Genomic DNA, 22,705 nt, shown 5'->3' on the forward strand with positions numbered 1-22,705 from the left:
AGAGGCACAGAGCTGCTTCCTGATCAAGCCCAGGAACTGTGTGGTTTGGGCAGTGGCTGAACCAAAGAGGAGAATTCTGTTCTGGACAGGTTCTTCTACCATGCTCATCACTGTAGTACTGCCTCATGGCTAAGATCAAGCGTATTGCTTCTTGGTTCTCTATGAGCTGAGGGGTGAAAACATTATCTAAGCGCCTTTGCATAGTGCCTTAGGAGTGAACCCGCAAAGGCTGCATATGTTACAATAGTTAAATGCAAATTATTAATTCAAACATATTCAATTGTCAGCTACAACCCACAAGGTGAATTCAGAAGCAGCGTGAAGAGCTCAATCTCAGGGCGGGGCCTTTGAGTGCAGATAATTCCCACAACAGGGTTATGTTAAGATAAGAGCATTTATTATTAGTTGTCATTTCTATTGCAGAAGAACCTAGTGAGCAGGGCCCTGCTATGCTAGCTGCTGTCACATACATAGCATGAGACAGCCCCTGCCCAGAAGAGCTTTATAATCTAAGTAGACTAGACAGGTGAAGGAAGTAGTTTTATCTGCATTTGATAGATGGATAACTGAGGCCCAGATCCGTAAAGGTATTTAGGCTCCTAACTTCCACAGCAATCAATGGGAGTTAGGAACCTAAATACCTTTGTGGATCTGGGCCAGAGAGACTAAAGGCCCCATTTTTAAAGGTATTTAGGAGGTTAACGAAGCAAAGAGGTGCATAGCAGGATTCTAAAGTGCCTACATGCTTAATTCCCATGGGAGGTCCTTTGAAGATCCCACTAGGCGCTTATCTGCATCTTTAGGCACCTAGATACCTTCAAAAATCTGGCCCTAACCGACTTGTCCAAAGTTACACAAGGAGCCTGTGATAGAGGCAGAAAATTGAGACTCAGTCCACTGCCTTAGCCAGAAGCCCAATCGTCCCTAATGTTTAGCATCCCCTTGGACAAAGCCTCTCAAACTGACTCCCAGGTAACACCGGTCTTTGTTTTAATGCTACACATTTTTCTGACACTGTCTGAGATGAGGATGATCAGAGCATGAAAAGCCCTGACAGCTCCCTTCCCTCTGGGGAATTGTCCCCGGCCGTCCCCCACCTCCCTAACTGCTCAGCATGGACATTTCTGGGGTGTGCCAATTCCCTGATAACTGTGGGGCACACTGGGGGAGCGCAGAATATCAGAGATGAGATTTGTCCTGTTGGCTCAAACAGGAGAATTTCCTCCCCAGGGTTCAGGCTGGAGTCCTGATCCTAACTCCCCATTTGCCAGGGAGAGCTGAGTGTGGGGCTGGCAGGAGCAGCCGCCTCTAGAAATCCCTCCAGCAGATGGCACACACAGGCCTAGCGAAGTTTCGCTTCACTGATGGAGAGAAATCTGACACTGCCAGACACTCCCTTGGAGCTGCCAGGGGCTGAACAGGGAACCAGGAAACACAAGCTCTGCTCTCCCTGTGACTTCAGAAAAACATTTTCTGCTTCATGGAGGCAGGAGCGACATGGGCAACTCCTGCAGCTGTGCGGGACGCGGGTGAGTACAGGCTTTGTAGGCGGTGGAGGGATCATGCAGGGGAAAGGAGGCGAGGCTGGGGTGGCGGAGGGCTAAAGTTTTGGCTGACTTTGCCAACTGCGTGGGAAAGCGAGTGCGCTTTCCTGCTCTGAGTTCCCAGGGCTCCCATCTGCCTGGGCAGCGGGCAGGCCTGTACCACAGGCAGAGTGCTAGCAGGTGCAGCCAGTGGAGGGTTCGGAGTGAGCAGTAATTGACACCCACCGGGCAGGGGGGTGGATGTCACAGGAGGCCAACAGAGAGGCAAGGTGGGCGAGGTAATATCGTGTATTGCACCAACTTCTGCTGGCGAGAGGGACACGCTTGCACAGAGGAGGGGAGACTTGTGCTCCCTGGGTGGGGCAGGGAATCTGTGCCTGCGCTGGTGCTGAACCTGGCTCAGGGCACTGGGGTGGGGAGGTGCTTGGGTCACTTTCACCTCTCTCCTGTGCTGAGGGTGATTCCTCTCCAGACACAGTTTACAGCAGTCTCAGGGGTAGGCCTAACTCATGCCTGGCTGCTGCCACTGCCCCTACAGGTCATTCCAGCAGCTGGGAATAGAGTGTAGGAAGGCTCTGGCCACACTCCCTGCAGCTGGACCTGCAAAGCCAGTGCTGCACCTCCCCGAGTCTCCCTGCACTCAGGGGCCATTCTGCATGGGGGGGCCCTCAGGGTGGATTGGTGGTGCCTTTACTCTGGCAGGGTCCTGTGGATCAGCCCCTCTGAGTCCAGCTTTCAGCATCTCCTACCCCTATCTGCAGTCCGCTGCTCTGTCTCCATCCTCCAATCCGCATGGGCTTTATTTCCAGTCAGGAAATCCAGAAAGTGGCCCTGGGCACATTTGCAGATGCTGTTTCTGCTTGATCTCTCCAAGCTCATGTGGGGCCCAGTCCCACCCTGCCTACTGAAAAGGCATACGATAAACCACCGTTTGATGCCATGTGGCAATATTTGCTGGCCTGGGTGTGAGACCATGACAGGGAAAATCTGGCCAAGGTGAAAGGGAATTATGGGAAGTCAAGCCCCTGGCTGGGTGGGGTGCGGGAGTGGGGGTGTCATAATATAGAAATATATAGTTTTGTTTTCATTTTGTAATATTACATTTGCTAAAATATTTGAATATTTAAAAGAGACACAGCATCGCTTAGTGACTGGAACTGGGAATCAGGACTCCTGGGTTCATTTCCTGGCTTGGGGAATGGGATGTAGGTTATTGGTTAGAGCGCGGTGGGGACTGGGAGTCAGGTTGGAATGCAAGAATCTGTACCTGCCTGAGGGATGGGAGCTAGGGTAGTCTAGGACTCAGGGCGTGTGACTCGGTTACTTATCCTTGCTCAGGTACCCCTGGTGGGTGTTGGCTTCTCCCCTTGCCAAGGGCTCATTACAACCCCTCATCTCCATTCCAATCTCTCCATCTCCTGCCCTGAGGGTTTCCCCTGCCATCCTTTGCTATCTATTAATGTTCCTGAATTGCCTGAAGAATGAAGGGTCATGCTCTGCTGTAGTCCCTCGCAGGGAGGCCAGGGACTCCTGAGGATAAAGAAGATCGTTATCATTGTAATTCCTGTTAGGAAGCATCACAGGCCCCAGTCGGGGTCAGGCCCCTACTGTGCCAGGCGCTGTACAAACAGAGAAGTAGATACAATCTCTGCCCTCAAAGAGAAACAGAAACCAGAATCTGGAGGCCATGCACCGCTGAAATAGGGGTGAATCTCTGTGCTTAGGAGCTCACCTTTCTAGCCTTCCCCTTAGCAGGAGGGCCTGGGGCAGCCTATCTCCTGAGGGCCCCTCTGCGCAGTGATTGTGCTGGGATAGATGCTGCCAGTTCCCCCTTGGCTTTGTATCAAAGACTGCCTGGAAAGTAGGGGGCCAATCTGATGTCTACCAGCTGGATAGCACTAAGAACAACAAGGAGTCTGGTGGCACCTTAAAGACTAACAGATTTATTTGGGCATAAGCTTTCGTGGGTAAAAACCTCACTTCTTCGGATGCAAAAGGGAGAGCTCCCGTTCCACATTCTGAGTGGCCACACCCTGCATGGCTGGTTTGAAGTGGCTGCTAACTGCAGAGAGGTGCGCTAGGTAACAGGGGCTCTGGAGGGTTCGGCAGAGGAAAGAGAGCAGGAAAAGAATGGGCTCCATATAATCTCTGCAGCAGTGGGTCAGATGTGGCTTTGACTTAACTGCCAAATAAATAATACCTAGCTCTTCTATAGCACTTTTCATCAGTGGCTCTCAAAGCCCTGCACAATCTCTAATGTAGTTATCCTCACTGCACTTCTGGAAGCAGGGAAATATTATTGTACTTGTCTTTATTTGTATAGATAGGGAAAGTGACTTTGGCAAGGCTCACCCAGGAAGTCTGTAGCAGAGCAGGGAATTGAACACAGGTTCTCCTAAGTCCTAGGTTAGTGCTCTAATTACTGTGGACAATCCTGCCTGTCATCCAAGAAGAGATGTGTTTTTATTGCAAGTTATCTAGCTGCAAAAAAAACTCCACACACCTGTTTTGCCCGGCTAACCATCAGTATCACTTTCTTTGACATTTAAGTATCTTATTGTAGTTTTGCTATTTCAGAGTGTGTAAATTGCTGTTATTCCTGCATATTACCTGCCTGGCCTGCACCCTAGGTGCCTCAGCAGAGAGCAAAGCTTTTTAAATAAAGGCTGAGGTTTTCAAAGGGACCTAAAGGAGTTAGGCACCCAACGCCATTGAAAATCCTAGCCTAAATCATTATTATTAACACAGACGACCTTGGGAATGGAGAGTAGGTGGCAAGAAATTCAAATGGTTTCTGGAGTCTAAGAAATAATTTTTAAAAAGAACCATTAGGGCAAAAATGGTAATAGAAAAAAAAAGTTTTACCTAACATCTGGACACATCTGGGGAGTGTTTCCACTGGGACTGCGTCCCCTAGGGCCTGCCAGTGACTCTCAACCTTTTCAAAAAAAGAACAGGAGTACTTGTGGCACCTTAGAGACTAACAAATTTATTAGAGCATAAGCTTTCGTGGGCTACAACCCACTTCTTCGGATGCATATTGAGTGAAACATATCGAGGAGATATATATACACACATACAGAGAGCATGAACAGGTGGGAGTTGTCTTACAAACTCTGAGAGGCCAATTAAGTAAGAGAAAAAAAACTTTTGAAGTGATAATCAAGGTAGCCCAGTACAGACACTTTGATAAGAAGAAGTGTCTGTACTGGGCTACCTTGATTATCACTTCAAAAGTTTTTTTTCTCTTACTTAATTGGCCTCTCAGAGTTTGTAAGACAACTCCCACCTGTTCATGCTCTCTGTATGTGTGTATATATATCTCCTCGATATGTTTCACTCAATATGCATCCGAAGAAGTGGGTTGTAGCCCACGAAAGCTTATGCTCTAATAAATTTGTTAGTCTCTAAGGTGCCACAAGTACTCCTGTTCTTTTTGCGGATACAGACTAACACGGCTGCTACTCTGAAACCTGTCAACCTTTTCAGTCTACTGTGCCCCTTTCAGGAGTCTGATTTGTCTTGCAAACCACCCCCATGTTTTACCTCACTTAAAAACGAACTAGCTTGCAAAATCAGACATAAACAAACAAAAGTGTCACAGCCCGCTATTACTGACAAATTGCTGACTTTCTTTTTACCATATTATTATAAAATAAATCAATTGTAATATAAATATTATGCTTACATTTCACTGTATCACATATAAAGTAGAATAAACAAGGCATTGTATGGAATTTGTTTGTACTGACTTTGCTAGTGTTTTTTCTGTAGCCTGTTGTAAAATAGGCAATTTTCTAGAGGAGTTGATGTACCCCCTGGAAGACCTCTGTGTACCCCCAGGGGTATGTGTACCCCCTGGTTGAACCACTGTCCTAGGCCACATACTCCTTAATTTCTCATTGAAGGAAGGAAACATTCAGCATCAGATTATTCTCTGCAAACAAGGATGTACAGAGCCTCTCGAACTTTGCTGTTTTCTCAAGCTCTATTAAATGCAACGAATAGGAAAAAAGGGAATATTGCCATCATAAGGTGTTTGAACCTGTGATGGGGTGGTGGGGTGTCACACAACAGAGAGAGAGTTGATCGGTGGGGTGTGTGATGGGCAGTAAGTGGAGATATGTGATGAGTTTTAGGATGGGGGGGCTGTAGAAACAGATTTGTGTGTGAGTGAGATGGAGTGCAGTGCAGAAATCTGTGTGAGGTACTGAAGCAGGTCTGTGCCTGTGTGATGGGGTTTAGGATCCTGGGTGCTGACGGGGTGGGGTGTAGGAGCAGGTGTGTATCAATGGGGTGGGGGGATGTAGGTGTGTCTGCATGCAGGGAGTGCAGGCCCAGATGGGCATGTGACGGAGTGTGATTTGGGCCGAACATTTATGGTCTCTTTGAATGGAAATGGGGAGAACTGTGTCCTGTTCTTGCTTCCCTTCCCTTGTCCATTCTAATTAGAGCAGATCTGAGGTGGGGAGATTGTTAGCCTGCAGACAGCCTCAGAATAACTCCCGCCTGCAGACTGGCTGCTAAACTCCGTCCACAAAGGAGGGCAAGCGAAACAGGTGAAAGCAGCTTGGAAAGCTGATACTGAACCCTGCATCTCAGGGAACTGGCCAGAGACTCTGCTGATTATATTTAAAGTTGAGCTATTTTAATTACACGGCCGACCTTCCTGCATGCTGTGAAGGATCAACCAACTCCAGAGCCCAGGAGCTGGGCAAGGCAACTCATAAGAGTCAGTGAGCTGGAGCTGCTCCCCTTTTGGGGCTGGTGCCATACATGGGAGGGCATGGGGAGCTGACAGGGCAGTGCAGGAACCATTTCAAAATAAAACAGTGTTGCTCAGAGCAGCAGCCCTTTTCCGCAGGATAAACTCCAGCCTTGTCTTGGAAGGAGCTTGGCCTCTTCTTGTTTGTGCTAACAGCATCTTCGGTGACCTCAGCACAGCTCTTGCCACAAGGTACAGCTCCTGCTGTGCTGGTCACATACACAGGGCCTGGCTGGAGGAGGGGGGTGAACTGGAGTGCAACAGTGACAGTAGCAGGGCTAGGTATTTATAATAATAACCCATCTCGTTTCCATAGTGCCTTTCAGCTCACATGGCGCCTGAGCTGTTTGCAGACGATGGGCCAAACTCAGCCCCAGGGTCACTGGGTGCAAGCCCACTGATTTCAGTGGGAACTGCCCTTCGTCCACCTAGGCTGATTTTGCCTCCCTGCGCCCCAGCAGAACGATGGTTAATCACTACTGCCCATTATTAAAACCTCTCAGTGCGTAACTCCCTTCCTTCATATGGTTGTTACAGAACCAAAGGCCATTCGGGTCTTTAAAGCTAGAAAGCACAGAGCTCCTTCAGGTACTGCACTGCCCCTGGGCATGGCTGGGGTGGTAATGCAAATACAGTGGGGCACACAAAGCCACATGCTCCTTTGATACTCTCCAGTGATTCTCTTCCATTCTTTAAAAGTTGTAGCCCCGTGTGTCCAGCCCCTGTGCTGCAGCAGAGACATAGCCCAGCTCTGGGAGCCTCCAAGGCCTAGCGTGCTGGACAGAGTCCAGGGCTGGATGTACGTGCTAGCATGTTACTAGCCATATAAGGATTGGCACCTGCTTTCCTCGGGTCCTTCTAGCTTTACGGAACGATAACATTTGCTTCATGCATCGGGCTCAGAATGTGACACATATCTGCACAGAGAGACAGCGTGTGCTCCTGGGGCCATATTCAGACCCTGTGTAACTCTGCTAACGTCAGTGATGTTCCATTAGGGATAAATTTGGCCCTTGTTCATTGCACTACTAGGATGTCTCTATGTTTGACCTGTCTCTCTCTCTGGTTCTAATGGGGGAGCTGAGGGCAGGATTTGGCTCATTGTCTGTGGAGCACACAGTTTTGTTTGCTCTGGTTCTGTTTAGTCCGAAGACTTGCAGAAAGGGGGGAATTACCTGGGATCCTTTGGAAGCGTATGTTCCAGATGCGCCTGTTTCTTGAATCAGGGAGGAGCTGCAAGGTTTGGAGCTGTTGGGGCAGCAAACTGGCACCTGGCCCCAGGAGAAAATGTTTTGTGACAATCCTAGAATATCCTCAGCACCCAGAGCCTTTGATCTCATAGCAGTCCAATCTAAATGGTTCTCGCTCGTTCTTGGGGGTATGTGCATATTGGACTGTCCGAGTAGCTGCGGGAGGTGAGTACATGTTTGAGGGCATCTGTAGGGTACAGATGATGTGGCACCAGGCTCCACCAAAGATCTCTCCCCCTGCAAAGGCAGAAGGCAGGTTTGAGGTGCACAAATTTCCCCCTGGGGCCAATCTGGCCCACTGTGTCTGTACTCCGAGTCCTGCTTTGGGGCAGTGAGCAAGCCCTTGGCTAGACCCTGCTTCTCTCTGTGACTGCTGTGCCTCTCCCCGGCTGCCAGGGCTTCCTGGGGAAAGCAGGGTATATGCACAGCAGGTCGCAGAGCTGCTAACTCTGGAAGGGTGCCCTGCAGGCCCTGGCATTTCCAACCCTTCCACAAAAATGGAGTTGTTAGACTCAGGTATCTTAGCAACAGGGACTCCTTGTCATTCTCCTCTCTCTGTTTCTCTGGCTGCAGCTCTCAACAGTGTTACTATGGTATCATTACCGCTCATAAAGGCATTCCCACAGCAGTGTCACGCCAGCTCACGGGGGCATCCCCACAGTATTGTCCCGTCTCTGGGCCGTGTTGCTGTGGCATCAGGCCAATTCTGGGCCATATCATTGTGGTATCTCCTGAGCTCTGGGCTGTGTTGCTATGGTGTCGTTGTGGCTTTGGGCTGTGTTGCCACAGTGTCACCCCATCTCTGGGCTGTGTTGCTGCATTGTTGTGGTGGCGCTAAGGTGTTACTTAAGTGTTTGGGCTCTTTTCTGTAGAATGTAGTTGTAATTTTAAAATAGCAGAACCTAATCAGTGTCTCCTGCTCCTCCGGCCAGTCAGGAACCAGCTTCTCTACACAAGTAGAGATGTTATGATCTCTGCAGAAGCTCCTTTCTGAGTGGCTGTCATTGCAATTGAGACTTCGCCTGCCATTCCATTTGGGCCACCCAGAGATGGCACGTCTTTGCACATTAGGGGTGATAGTCCCATAGATCTGTTTGCGTTAGACCTATCCTAACAAGAGACATTTCCTGGCCCTCGGAAATGGGGAGAGTGCAACAAAGGCAGAGATGGCTGGTCACACAGGCAAACTACGGAGCTAGGTGTTTGGCTTGACATGTTAGTCACCATCAGTGCTTTAGTTTGGTTCCATGGATCGGTGTGGATTAGACAGTTGTGAGCCTCAAATCTTGCCTCCCTGTTCTGTGCGGGGACAGAGAGTCAGGTGGCAGAGGGACAATATATAAGAGTGACCAGCACCTACCCTTGACACATGCACCCAAAAATCTCAGCTCCACATCTGGTGTCCCCTGGAGGAGCCCCTCTTTGCTCAGGACATAGGGACAGTGGGAGTCCGTGTCATCACTTCGTGCAGGCATTTTCCATCCAGGGAAAGCTGCTTCTCCAAGGTCTTATTGGGGGGCACAGCCCAGTGAGTTCCTGCACCTCCTGGAGAACCTCAAGCCCATCAGCTAGTGGGAGATGTGTGCACAGAATCCGAGGGACCATTGTGTTCACACTGACCACTGCAGGATCTCCAGAGTATAATTCCCTGAGTCAGGAGAACTGGCAGAGATGCCTCATCAGAACCACTCCCAGGAGAGCTGGGGTCAAATCCTCATTAGACCACAATAGACAAGGAATTTGGTGGGTCTCACACAACCTAAGGGAACACTAGGAAGCAGAATTCATTTAGCTTTACAGACTTGGCCCTTTTTGAAATCCTCCTATCTTGCAGGGCCAATTCCACTGAGTACCATTAAGTTTCTGTAAAAAACAAAACAAAACTTCTTCTGTACAGGGAAGTTAGGGTCAAGACTAAAACTCGAACTCCAGTCTGGGCTTCTTGCATGGCTGCCTCAGTTCTAAACAGGAGTCCTACAGTGAGAGGGCTGCCTCAGACCCTGCAGTCTTCTGGGTTAATTCAGTAACACTTTCCACTGGCCAGCTCCTAGGGAATTGCAACTGGGAGAGTCTTGCTTGGGCTCAATGGCTCTTAGGGTGTGTCTACACAGCTACAGGGGTAGTAAGTGTACAACAAGCTGGGGTATCCTGCTGCACGCCTACTGCACACTAAGTGGCCATGTGGACCCTGCTGCTGCGCACTGAAAGTTCCCTAGTGCCCATTGACGTACTTCCAGGGAGCTTTCAGGTTTCTTTCACGTTGTTCCCAAACGCAGTGTCCGGGCGACATGTGTGTGTTTGTACATGTGCATGCAATGACAACAGGAGAGACTCAGGCCTTGCAGTGTTAACACGCCTCTCTCTCTGATTTCAGGAGATGTCCTTCACCTTTTAAAAGAAAAAAAGAAAAGCAAGGTAAGGGTTTGTGAAACATCTGTGGAGAACAGTGACAGAGTCCCACAGGCTTGTGGCTTCCACTCAGAACAGCTACAAATCTGGATTCTCATCCAGAGTTCAGAGGCCCCATCCCCTCCAATGGTCTGTATGCCAAGTTTCCCTCCCTATGAAGACCGGACACAAGCCAACTCTGAGACCTGATAGAACCACCTGATCAATGGAACACAAGTTTCATAGAATTTATTGCCAAAACAGAGAGGAAATTTCCTTGTCTGATGCACTCTCCTAAAGCAGGGAAGTGTATGTGCTTGGCACATGGGGGGAATGGGCATATGAGGAAGGAAAATGACATGGGGACAGACAGCAGTGCCAAACTCTGGCCTTGAGGCAGCAGAATTCCCATAGCCCCTGAGAGATGCATTCTCTCCTGTTTGTTTTTTTTACTTCTGCAGGCCTCTGGAGTTGCTACCTGCTGTGGTGCCTAAACTGGCAACATGGCAAACACAAGGAAAGTCTGACAAACACCAAGAATAAAACATAATGCCCAATGCAGCTAAGAAGCCTTTGAAAGCCAGGCAGGGCATGATCCTGCCCCACTGAAATCAATGGGAGCTTTACCATTGACTTCAGTGGGCGCAGGATTCAGTCCCCAGTGCACTGTTATTCCTTATGATCATTGCTCCCTCCTAGACAGAATTAATGCACTTTCTAACAGGATGCACACCTGAACAAAGTTCTCAAGGGAGAGGGTGTGTCCATGCTGGTGTAGATACCATACCAAAGGGGTGTGTGTATTATAAATACGATTCACAGACAGACGCCGCTTTTGGGTTTGGGAATTTGTTATTGTGCCTTTTGGTAAATAGCCACATTTGTGCTAAAGTACCCACGAAACAATTCCTGCTGGACAATGACAGCACAATGTTAGGGCTGTGTGAAGCTGGTCGTAAGGGATTTGTGTGTCACTCCTAGTCTTTCACCTAAAGCGCCTTAGGAATGTTATAGGATTTTGTGAGGGAGCTTCTGAAAATTCTAGATATGTTTAAAATGACTAAATCTCATGCCAAAAAGGACTTAAATTGCCGTCTTGCTGCAAACCAAAGGGTGTGTGAGCACGCAGCATCTGCAGCTTAGCACCCTTCCTAGAGCTGCAAACATCAACTAGGAGCACAGAGAAATAAACAAACCAACAGCCCTAGAACTAACCCCTGCAAAACATGTTTGCCAAACAGCAAAGGACAAAATGGGTACAGACAAACCGTGGATCTGAGATGCTCAGAGGGCCTGACGCTGTCTGTGGTGTGTACCTCCTGCTAGGTACTGCGTGATCCACAGCATGTTGTCCTCTCTGGAAAGCTCATTTTCCAAAAAGAACAGGCCTGGGCTTTCTTGTGTGAGGCATGCTCCGAAGACATGATTCAGTGGGGACTTCAACTGGGCTGGAAATTTGAAAAGGGCCCAGTGGAGAGAGCCTGTGTCCTGGACACTGTTGCTGTGATATGCATAAGAAGGAGCAATACCCAGCAGTTAAATCACCCTGATTCTCTGGTGTTTCTTTTGCAGGCACTAGAGCAAAACAGATGAGCCAACCGCACCAGGATGACAGGAAGGTAAATGGCCCCTAAAGCAGGGCCAGCTCTAGGTTTTTTGCTGCCCCAAGCAAAAAAATTTTTGACTGCCCCCCCACCCCAGCCCTGGGCTCTCCCCCTCCCCCGCTCCCCCAACTGCACCCTCCTGCCGCCCCAGCCCTGGGTCACTGGTAACTCGCTCCCAGGGCGAGTCATTCAGCAGGAATTTTGGATGTGCACAGAACACAGACAGGATTGGTTCCCATATGGTTACAGAACTGCAGTAAAGTGGAACAATTTTCAGCTTGTGTGACTGGAGGATATTTGGATGAATATTATAAGACTGTCCTACATAAATGAGAAAAAGTTGAGGTGCCTTTATTATTCTTTTGTTCCATTCTTTGTTTCTATGGGGAATGCACTATCACGGTCTTCCTTTTAAACAAATAAAACTAAAACTTAAAAAAGCAATGGCTGTTGAAAATAGCAATTCCAGTCCTAATAACCACTGGGAAGCATTTCTTGCTCAATTTATTCTACTTTTTTCTACAGCAAGTTACAGGGGATCAGTATATTTGATTTGGGGGAGATGAAGTAACAGCTGCCCAAATTGAGCTTGAGCACTCCTGAATTTTGATGGTGTTCAAATCTGGAAGGCAGGTGCTAGATTCCCTTTCTGAATATTAGCTATATCTGGAAAGGAAAAGTCTATTTCTGCTTCCATGGCTCAGAAGTGGAAATCCTCCTACGTGCCTGGTTCTGTATCTAAAGCTGCCCAGGTCCAGAGCCTCCCCTCCCTTACTTTTCATTTTAAATTCTAGTGGGATCCACATACCTCCCTTGCTAGGCTTCAGATAGAGAGATGCACCGTCCATTTAGTCCCCCCAATTCCTTCTTTGGGGGAGAGCCCAGGGCTGGGGCAGCAGGGGGTGCGGGTGGGGGGGAAGAGCCCAGGGCTGGGGCGGCAGGGGGTGCGGGTGGGGGCCAGAGCTGGGGCTGCAGGGAGTGCGGCGGAGGGAAGAGCCCAGGGTTGGGGGAGCAGGGGAGTGCGGGTGGGGGGCAGAGCTGGGGTGGCAGGGGGTGTGAGAGGGGACGCCCAGGGCTGGGGCAGCAGGGGAGTGCAGGTGGGGGCCAGAGCTGGGGTGACAGGGGGTGTGAGAGGGGACGCCCAGGGCTGGGGCGGCAGGGGGTGTGAGAGCAGATGCCCAGGGCTTGGGCAGCAGGGGGTGTGGGCGGGGGAGAGTCCAGGGCTGGGGCAATACAGGGGTGCGGGGGGAGCCCAGGGCAGGGCGGCAAAAAACCTAGAGCTGGCTCTGTTCCTACCATTCACAGCAAGCTGCAGATTTCAGTTCCATGCTCCTTCCCCCACCCTTTCTTTCCCTGCTCCAGGGCGGGCTCTATAGGCAGGGAGCTAACCAAGGAACTACAGCTCCCAGGGCCCCCTGTTGGTTCTCAGCTCCCATGCTGGATTCTTGCGCCCCTTGCAAATCTGCTGCCCCAAGCAACTGCTTGCTTTGCTGGTGCCTAGAGCCGGCCCTGCCCTAAAGACATTTTACTAAACAGACAAGTTGAAAATACAGTATTCAGCCTCTTAGGGTACATCTGCATTGGAACTGGGACAGCCAGGGTAGACTCACACAAGCTAGTTTTGATTGAGCTAGCTTAATAAAAATAGCCGTGTAGCATCAATGGCACACGCAAGCCGCTCAAGTACATTCCTAGGATCCCGGGAAATATTGTACTTGGGTGGCTGCATTGCTTTTTAGCGAGCTAGTTCAATCGAAGCCAGCTTGGGTCTGCCTCCACGTGCTGCAGTTGTGCTTCCTGATTGCTATATAGACACACCCTTACTTCCTGGGCTAGGGGGGCTGGGAAAGCTTTGGGAGCAGCATGCTCAACCCCTAGGGTAGTCTCCATTGCCAGGCTGGCAGGGACTGAGAATGGTTTGGAGGCAGCATGTTGCGGTCTATGGGGAGCTGGCATAGCCTTTTGGCTGACGCTAGGTGCAACACGGCAGTGGTGTTCAGCCCTCCTGTGAGCCCACAGTGTGGGATGGGGGGAAAGAATGGGGAGCTGATTCTCTAGCATTTTTTTTCCAGAAGGGCCTGCAGGCTGCTCACATGTACGATGACGTCTCGGAGTTTCCAGTCTATGCTACTGTGAACAAGCCCAGGAATGTGAAGCGTGATGACAGCGTGCACTATGCAGATATCCAGGTATTCACTAGGGCCCGGGAGCGCTCGGCCCAAGAGGTGAAGAACTTGCAAGTGCAGAATGCAACGGAGTATGCCACCCTTAACTTCCCCCATCCCAGACTGAAATACGACAGCAGAAATGGGACCCTGGTGTAAGAGGTGCAGCAGCCTCCTCCAGCAAAAGTGTTTCACAGACTGAGATGCTGTAGATTCAAGCCTATACCATGGACGCATGGATCTCTCTGAGAATGTGCAGAGAACCTGGATCCTCCAGTTGTATTTGGTTTTGAAGGACTCTAATATTTGTCGTAACTGAATAAAACTTTTCACAGGATTTTGCTGAGAAAATCCAACTTACCCCTTTAGAAACATCAGGGATGTTTCTGAGGCTGGAAGGATGTCTCCTTTGGGCCCTTCTAGAAGGTAAAGCTGCTCCTTGTCTAATGAAATCATAGCCCAGTGCCATGGGGAGGTGGTTCATACCATGGCAGGAGGATTAGCCCTGCACCATAATACAGGCAGATCTGGAAACCCAGAACAAAGGATTAGATAAATTAGAACAAGTGAAATGTTTGCCACTGGATTTTGTTTCAACATTAAGAAAATCCTGCAGCTGTTACAGAAAATGACAGGTGGGTGATACTGTGAGAAAATTGCATGGACCATATCACTATATGCATGTTGCAAACACTAGCCCTTCCACTTGGCATGCTTCAGACACTAACCCCATACCATTTCCTCAATGAAGCAGTGTGTTCCCACCATGCACAGTGCTCTGCAATGCTAAGAGTAGGAATGCAGGGTCTAGACATGGCTAAGCAGCCCTTTCAGCAGTAGGACGGTTATAGATGTGGATCCTTGCCCCTGAAAGAGAATGAGAAGCTCTTAGCCATGGTCTGAAATGAAAGCAACTAACATTTACAAATTAATTTTTGAACAATAATTTTAAATCCTCTGTTAACACTTAAGGGTGGGTCATCCAGTCCTCATACACGCTGGCAGTTTGCATGTCTATGGGATTGGGGATGAATCATAGCCAACCTCAGATAGGGTTTAGGACCCTTTCTTCTTCCTTCCTGTGTCATGGTAGCAGATGGCGCCTAGCACAGGGCTCATGCTAGACACCCCCTCACCAATACACCTTTGAGATTTTGTTTATAGATTAATAATATTGATTATTAATAATGTGGTTTAGCAACAATCCAGTAGGTTCCTGCATCCCTCCATGGCAGGGGTTAAACTGTGGGCTGAATTTCCAACGTTGTCACCTAAACAGGGTTTCCAAACTTAAACCAGCACTTTACACTGTTAAATGAAACTTTGTGCACCTATGTGCTGATCTGAGTGGCTCAATGCAGGATTTGGGACATCCTGGTCAAATACCAGTGTTTGAAAATGGGGAGTTTCGTAAAGTTTATAATCAAATTGCATTTTGCCTACAACAACTTTATTAACTAAAGACCTGAGTGTGGTCAGTATGAGTTACTGTTCACTAAAAAAATAAAAGCGGTACTAATATCTGTATGTTACCATGGAGATATTTTGGGGACCAGTCTTGCAATCTTTTCGCCTGAATGGCTTTTGCTCACCTATGAAGTCCCACTGACTTCAGTGCAAGTGCTATGCCTATAGTCAGGTTTGCAGGATAAAGCCCTATATTACTGTGAGGGCTAGTTCTTCTGACTCCCTCCTAAAGCTCCAAGGATTCTCCCTTTTCTCCCCCAGATCCCCATACTCTCCAGGCCCTGCATGATCACCCATCCTTCTGACCAAGGGGGAATGGATGGCCTTTGGACAGTGCGACTGTGTGGCACCGGGCACTCCCTCATTACAAGAGAGAGGCTGAGTGCTTTGCCCTTGCTGGCCCACTATTCAAGGGTGGAAGTGGGGTCTCAAACCCAGATCTTGTGCATGCTAGACTGTGGGAGTAGCAGGCAACTACATCTTTTCATAGAATCACCAATATTAGAACTAGAAAGAGCCATTAGTTCACCATTATCTAATCCAACCTCCCTCAGCCAGTGCAGGATAAAATAATTTTATTATATAGGTTTTATATAAACCTTATTAAATATAGATTATCACTTAGTGGGGAGCCTTCCTTTGCAGCCATAACCTCCTTGGTAGAGTAACACATGGCACAGGGCACTGCCCATCTGCTCGTCTGCTAATGGCAGAAATGCGCGGTCTCTTTTGACACCATGCACCCTTGGTGCCAAGTCCACCTAAAGCTAGTGGGTAGCCATGCAGAATGCTGGCAGCTGGGTAGTTTGTCATTTAGTGGTGAAACTGGGCATGTACCTGCATCTCCAGCCAAAAATGAATGGGGCTCATTTGAGAACAAATTATGCTCTAGTTCTGAGTGAAGCAACCAGCTGCCGCAAACTGTGCGGCAAAGAATCTGTTTCTGATCTGAAGTTCTCCCCCCCCTGGAATGCTGAGCTGGGAATGGGAAAGCGAGCCACACAAATAGAGCATAGGACAAACAGTAAGGGCCAGATTCTGATTTCAGTTACACTGGGAGAAATCCACAAGTCAATAGAGTTGGTCCAGATTGTAGCTGGTGTAAATAAGAACAGAGTCTGACCCTAAGGAACTTGTTTTCTGGGCATGTCAGTTGATTCTATTGATCTGTGGATTAATTGAACCTCTGGCTCTTTTGTATTCTGTATTAGTTTCTGTTGCTGTTACCACTATCTTTTAATGAGCTCCTCAATGCCTGGACTGATATTTTATCTCAGATTTCCTGGGGAATTCTAGCTTTCATGCTTAGCTGGTACTCCATGTTGTTTCTAGAGGTACAGTATATCGTAGAGATAATCAAATGCGCTCCATAGAAACAGAAATAATACAGTAATTTTGCCTGTTTAACAGGCCTCAAATAGATAAAATGTGAAAGTACACGTTTTGAAATGATTTCTCTGAAGGACTTGTTTTTGCACTGAATGTTAACAGATAATACAAACATCTTCTGTTTTCTGGGCTTGTTCAGTTTGAGTTAAATGAGTGTGAAATCAAATGTTCCTTTAATGTTTGAGGCTTAATTGTACTTTTAACTAATGAAATTGCACTTTTTAAATGGTCATTATGGTGATATGCGCCTCGTTCCTGTACTTATGCACAACACATGTATAAAGCTACTCACATGCATACATGGCAGATACAGGTTCATCAGTGCCACCAGTTATGAAAAGGAGATTTCTGACACTTTGTTATTAAAATAAATACTGTGTGAAGGAAAATTATTCTTGTTTACTTTCAGAAAATGTGAAGCCAATACTCATTTACAATGAAATCTGTTTGTATGCTGAATCATTCTTATTTAGAAATGCTGATCTATATAATAAACATACAATAACATGATTTACTAAAACAGTAAAACAACATTTCTAAAATGTTGTCTTTAGGCACATTAAACAGATTATCTCTGTAGCATAGAAAGAGAATTTCTGCCCAATATCTGACTGAATTAAGTGTGATGTTATTAATTGCTGAGTTTGGGTCAGAAATGGCTAATGAAGAATTTGTACAATCCCCCTCTGCCTTGCTGTCTGGCTCTGCTGCATGACTCCTGGGTAACAGAAGCAGGGACTGCTGATTTTACAATTGGAAAATAAATATTTTTATAGCTAAGCTGGAAGTTGTGTTGTTGCTGGATCCTCGCCATTTGGGATGAGACATTTCTGTCCCATCTACTGTCATTTTGGCACCCATCACCCTGATACCCCAGCACCACCACCTGTATCCTCCCCAGATAACCACCCTAGCTGGGCTGCTGAGGTACCCAGAGCAGTGGGGTGAGTGGGGGGCAGGTTCACAGGAAATCACTGGGGGTGTATGTGGGGGCTGGGGGCTATTGAGGGGTCACTGGGGGTGTATGTGGGTGGGGGCTGGGGTGAGTGGGGGGCAGGCTCACAGGAAGTGGCTGGGGTCTCAGCCACTTGTACTCAGTACACCCATCCTCTCTTTTGGGGGAACCGGGATCCTCCCTTCCCTCCATCCTCTCCCCTAGGAGACCTGGCCCACCCCGGGACCCTGGCCCCCAAGGGACCCTGCCCCCCATCCTCTCCCCCAAAGGACCCTGCCCCCTCTCTTAGGGGATCCCGCCCCCCCAGAGCTGGGGGCCCTGCCCTGCGCTCCCGCTCAGCACCGCCAGGGGGCGGTCGCGCCCGGCTCTGAGTCCGGGCGCGGGGGCGGAGCGGTCCCTGCGGCCTCCCTGTCCCGCCTCCCGGTCGCCATGGCAGCGGGGACGCGCTGCCGCCGCCGGGAGCTGCGGGGCCTGGGCCGGGCCCCGGCTGCAGGTACGGGCCGAGCTCGGCTGGGGGCGGGGGGAGAAACAGGAGCCCGCGGGGCCCGACCGCTGCTGCCCCAGGCCGGCTACCGGCTGCGGCCCCAAAGGGCAGAGACCCCGCACCCCAGTTACCCCCCCGCGCCTCCTGACCCCAGCGACTTCCTGTGAGCCCGCCCCCCACTCACCCCAGCCCCCACCCACATCCACCCCCAGTGACTCCCCCAATAACCCCCACCAACATACACCCCCAGTGACTTCCTGTGAGCCCGCCCACCCATTCATCCCCGCCCCCGCCCACATACACCCCCAGTGACCCCTCAATAGCCCCCACCAACATACACCCCCAGTGACCCCCAGTGACTTCCTGTGAGCCCGCCCCCCACTCACCCCAGCCCCCACCCACATACACCCCCAGTGACTCCCCAATAACCCCCACCAACATACACCCCCAGTGACCCCCCAGCGACTTCCTGTGAGCCCGCCCCCCAGTCACCCCAGCCCCCACCCACATACACCCCCAGTGACCCCCCAATAGCCCCCAGCCCCCACATACACCCCTAGTGACCCCCCTAACCCCACCAGACCCTTTGACCCCACCAGACCCCTAGTGATCCCCCCAGCCGGAGCCGGGGGTGGGGGGCGGCCGGAGCCCCGGTGGGGGCTCCGCTCTCCCCCCGGCGGCCGGGGGGAGGGCGCGGGGGGGGAGGGCGGCCAGAGCGCCGGGGGGAGGGCGGCGAGCCCGGCTGTGGCCAGAGCGCCGCGCCGCCCCCCTCCAGGTGCCGCCCCAAGCACCAGCTTGGGTGCCTGGTGCCTGGAGCTGGCCCTGCCCCCAGCCCCACCCCCTGTGACTCCCAACCTTGTACCAGACAGCCAGTGACACCCCAACCCCCAATACACCCAAGTAACCTCCCCAGCCCTCCACCATACTCCCAGTGATCTCCCCATCCCCTGCACCTCCTGCTATGCACCCAGTGACCTCCCCACCACACACTAAGTACATACCTAGTGACCCCCAACCCTTTCGCACTGCTCAATACACACCCAGTGACACCCCAACTACCCCCTGTACACCTAGTGCTCTCCCATCTCCCCTATACACACAGAGTGACACTTCCATTTCCTGCCATACACCCAGTGATCTCCCATCCCCATGCCTCCCAATACACACAGTGACACCCCTATCACACAACCAGGAACACCCCTCTCCTCCCACTACAAATTGTTACACCACTTTACCACATACACAGACACACACGCCCCCTTGCACACCCAGTGACATACCCATACCACCACCTACAGTGGGATACGCCTATCCTCCCATCACTCACCCAGTGTCACCCCTTACCACACACTCCACATGCACACCCAGTGACAGCTGACCACATATCCAGGAACACCTTCCAGCATGCATACTGCCAGTGACACCGTCCCATCCTCCACCACACATCCATATGACACATCCAGTGATACCCCTCTACCTTTCACACCCAGTGATACCCTCATCCCCCACCACACACCCAGTGTCATCCCCATCCCCTCACCACGCACCCAAGGACATTCCCCTGTGCCCCAGGTTGCTGGGGAGATGACACCCCAGGGACAACAATATCTGCAACCCTCAGGGACATTCTCCTCCATACCTCTGAATAATACTTCCCCAGTGACACCCCCTGTACCTCCATTGTGGTCTAATTATGGATGGGGTATTCCCCACCCCTCCTCCTTTCTGCTGTGCAGGCTAAGCCTGAACCTTTGCAGCCACTCCTCATACCTACAACCTATTCCAACCTCCTTTTCTGTCTCAGCTCTGTCTGCCTCAAAGGAGGCAACTCATACTGGACACTGATCCAGACCTGGGCATAACACATCTGCATATAGCATTGTGATGTTATTGCCATCGAATTCGCTGTCATGAATCAGGCCCGCAGTGGCAAGTGTGTTTGGAATGTTATTCCCCTGGAGGCCTGGGAGAAACCAAAGGGAAGGAAAGCAGGTTTAAAAAAAGTACCATAGGCATGCCAGCACATAAATACTCTATGGTGGTGGGTGCTAGAGATGGGTGGGGTTGGTAGGTTTCCTTGACCCAAAAGCCCTGGACAATGTGTATTTTGAACTGTGTTTTAAGAAGTAAAGGGGATATCATTGGAATTAATGGAAGGAAACTATGGGCTGGTCTGCACTTAAAATTTAGGTTGATATAGCTGTGTCACTCAAGGGTGTGAAAAATTCACACCCCTGGGCGCCGTAACTATATCAACCTAACTCCCGTGTAGACGCAGCTAGGTCAACAGAAGAATGCGTCCTAGCTACTGTCACTTGGGGAGATGGTGTGGGTCACATCTACACTACAGAGTTATCCTGGCATAGCTACAGTGCCATAATTGTGCCGGTATAGTCCCCGTAGTGTATACATACCCTAAAATGAAAATGTAAGCTGAATATCAGGAAATGTTCCTTAACAGGCAGTGGAATAGTTTCCTAATAGAAGTGGTGGAAACCCCATTGCTTGGGTCATTTATAACTAGATCAGACAATGCCCTGGAGAATAGAGTATAAGGAGTGGTCCTGCTTTGGCTCCAACAGTCAGACTTCCTACTGCTTGGCATATATAGCTCCCACTGAAGTTGGATGGCATTTCCTGCATGTACATGAAGGCTAATTGATCCTTTGTGAAATCTATATACAGTAGTATGAGCCAGTGTGACCAGTAGTCTCTATGTTACACATGTTTCGGAAGTATTGGATTCACTATATATACTTTACAAATAGTGGACAGAATACAAGGCCAACATGTTCCAAGCTCAAGCAGCCCCCCACCTATGAAGGCAATTTCCTTCACTCTGGTCCCACAAAACCTTGCTCTCAACTCACTGTTTATTTCTGTAAATCACTGACACTAGAAATACTAAATACTGAAGCTGAAGTGTTGAAACCTGTATATTTGGAAGTATTGAGGCATCAGAGTACAATTAAAGGGCTTATAGCAGTCACAATGCATGGGTGCTTTGATTACTCTGATCTAGACAATTCTGGAAGGACCCACGACTTGCAGGATACATATTCATAAATGCTTTGGTTTCGCCTGTGAGGCAGACAGTTTGTTAGTTTTCCATTACCTGAGTCCCTAGCCCTTCGCAGGTGTTTGCTGCAGGGGATGAGAGAAGAGGGTTGCTTTCCCCTAAAACATTAGAGGTAGATTTTTTTCTCCTAAAGAGTTTGCTTTCTATGTGTTTAATACATTTCCTTCTTCACCTCAGGTTTCCAAGGGGAGGATCTTCTGATCCATTCCAACGTGTTCTGATCCAGCTTCGTAGAGGCTGACATGGGAACTCCTATGGATGTGGTGCCTAGCAGTGCATCTCAGCATGCCGAGCCTTCGGTAAATTTCCAATACTCTTTATTTTGTCCAGGGATAAAATCTCTCTGTTGGATGCCAGGGCGGCTAATCAATGTAATGATGGGGCACTACAGGGCTGTATATACTATGGTAGGCTGTATATACTGTGATGGCCTCAGATACTTTCAGCATCAGATTCACTTGCATTCATTTCCCCCTTTTATGTCAGTTCCAAGAATACCTCTGACTTTGTTTTGTTTAATTTTATTAAATATGGAGGGAGTGTGATCTAGCAGTTAGAGCAAGGGCACTAGAAGTCAGGAGGTTTGGGTTCTCTTTCTCTTTCAGCCACTGACTCATTGTGTACAATTCTGGTCACCCATGGTAGAGAAAGATTAATTTAAACTGGAACAGGTGAAGAGAAGGGCTACTACTATGATCAAGGGAATGGAGGGCCTGTCTTACGACAGAAAACTGAAAGAACTTGACTTGTTTGGCTTAGCAAAAATAAGGCTGAGAGGGGATATAATTGCTCTCTATAAATGCATTATGGGGGTAAATACCAGGGGAGGGTGAGGAGCTATTTATGCTAAAGGACAATGTTCTCAAACAAACAAATGGCTATAAATTGGCCATGAACAAATTCAGGATGGAAATTGGAAGAAGGTTTCTAACCTTCAGAGGGGTGAAGTTCTGAACGGCCTCCCAATAGGATTTGTGTGGGCAAGCAATTAAATTAGTTTTAAGAGCGAGCTGGACAAATTTAAGAGTACGATTGTATGATGGGGTTGCTTATGATGGTAAGGGTTGGGGCTCATTCCTGGTTTATGTCTTATGTTCCTAAAAGCTCATGCTTCAGGGTTTCTGCCAGCCACCTGCAGGGGTCAGGAAAGAATTTTTTTCGTCAGTGTAGTCTGTGTTTTTTTAATTTCCTTTTTCTGAAACATCAAGGATGGCCATTGCTGGAGATGGCATATTGGGCAGGGAGGGCCAGGGATCTGAGGTGGCACCAAGTATTATCTCACTGGTGCACCTTGGTCCTTCCAGTGATACTTCTCTACCTCCCAAGGGTAGACATGAGGCATAATTAATTAATATTTGTTAAGAGCTTTGAAATCTTTGTTTGCAGTATAGTTATAGTCGTATTGTTCCCAGGATATTAGAGAGACAAGGTGGGTGAGGTAATATCTTTTATTGGACCAACTTGGTGAAAGAGACAAGCTTGTGAGTTACACAGAGCTGAAGAAGAGCTCTGTGCAGTTTGAAAACTTGTTGCTTTCATCATCATCAGTTGGTCCAATAAAGCAGTGTTTCTCAAACTGGGGTCGCCGCTTGTGCAGGGAAAGCTCCTGGTGGGC

At 49.2% G+C, this 22,705-nt stretch overlaps 1 protein-coding gene across 1 annotated transcript; it reads left to right on the forward strand.

Annotated features, from left to right (window-relative positions):
* Positions 1-1,433: 1,433 nt before the first annotated feature.
* Positions 1,434-17,323, forward strand: CUNH11orf52 (chromosome unknown C11orf52 homolog). The gene is made up of 4 exons (XM_026657972.1): positions 1,434-1,529; positions 9,934-9,974; positions 11,520-11,566; positions 13,624-17,323. Exons 1-4 carry the CDS (start codon positions 1,498-1,500, stop codon positions 13,873-13,875), a joined length of 372 nt encoding a protein of 123 aa, XP_026513757.1. The 5' UTR covers positions 1,434-1,497; the 3' UTR covers positions 13,876-17,323.
* Positions 17,324-22,705: the final 5,382 nt, after the last annotated feature.

Source organism: Terrapene carolina, unplaced genomic scaffold (genome assembly GCF_002925995.2).
Source record: "Terrapene carolina triunguis isolate 2854851 unplaced genomic scaffold, T_m_triunguis-2.0 Scaffold374, whole genome shotgun sequence".
Lineage (NCBI taxonomy): Eukaryota > Metazoa > Chordata > Testudines > Emydidae > Terrapene > Terrapene triunguis.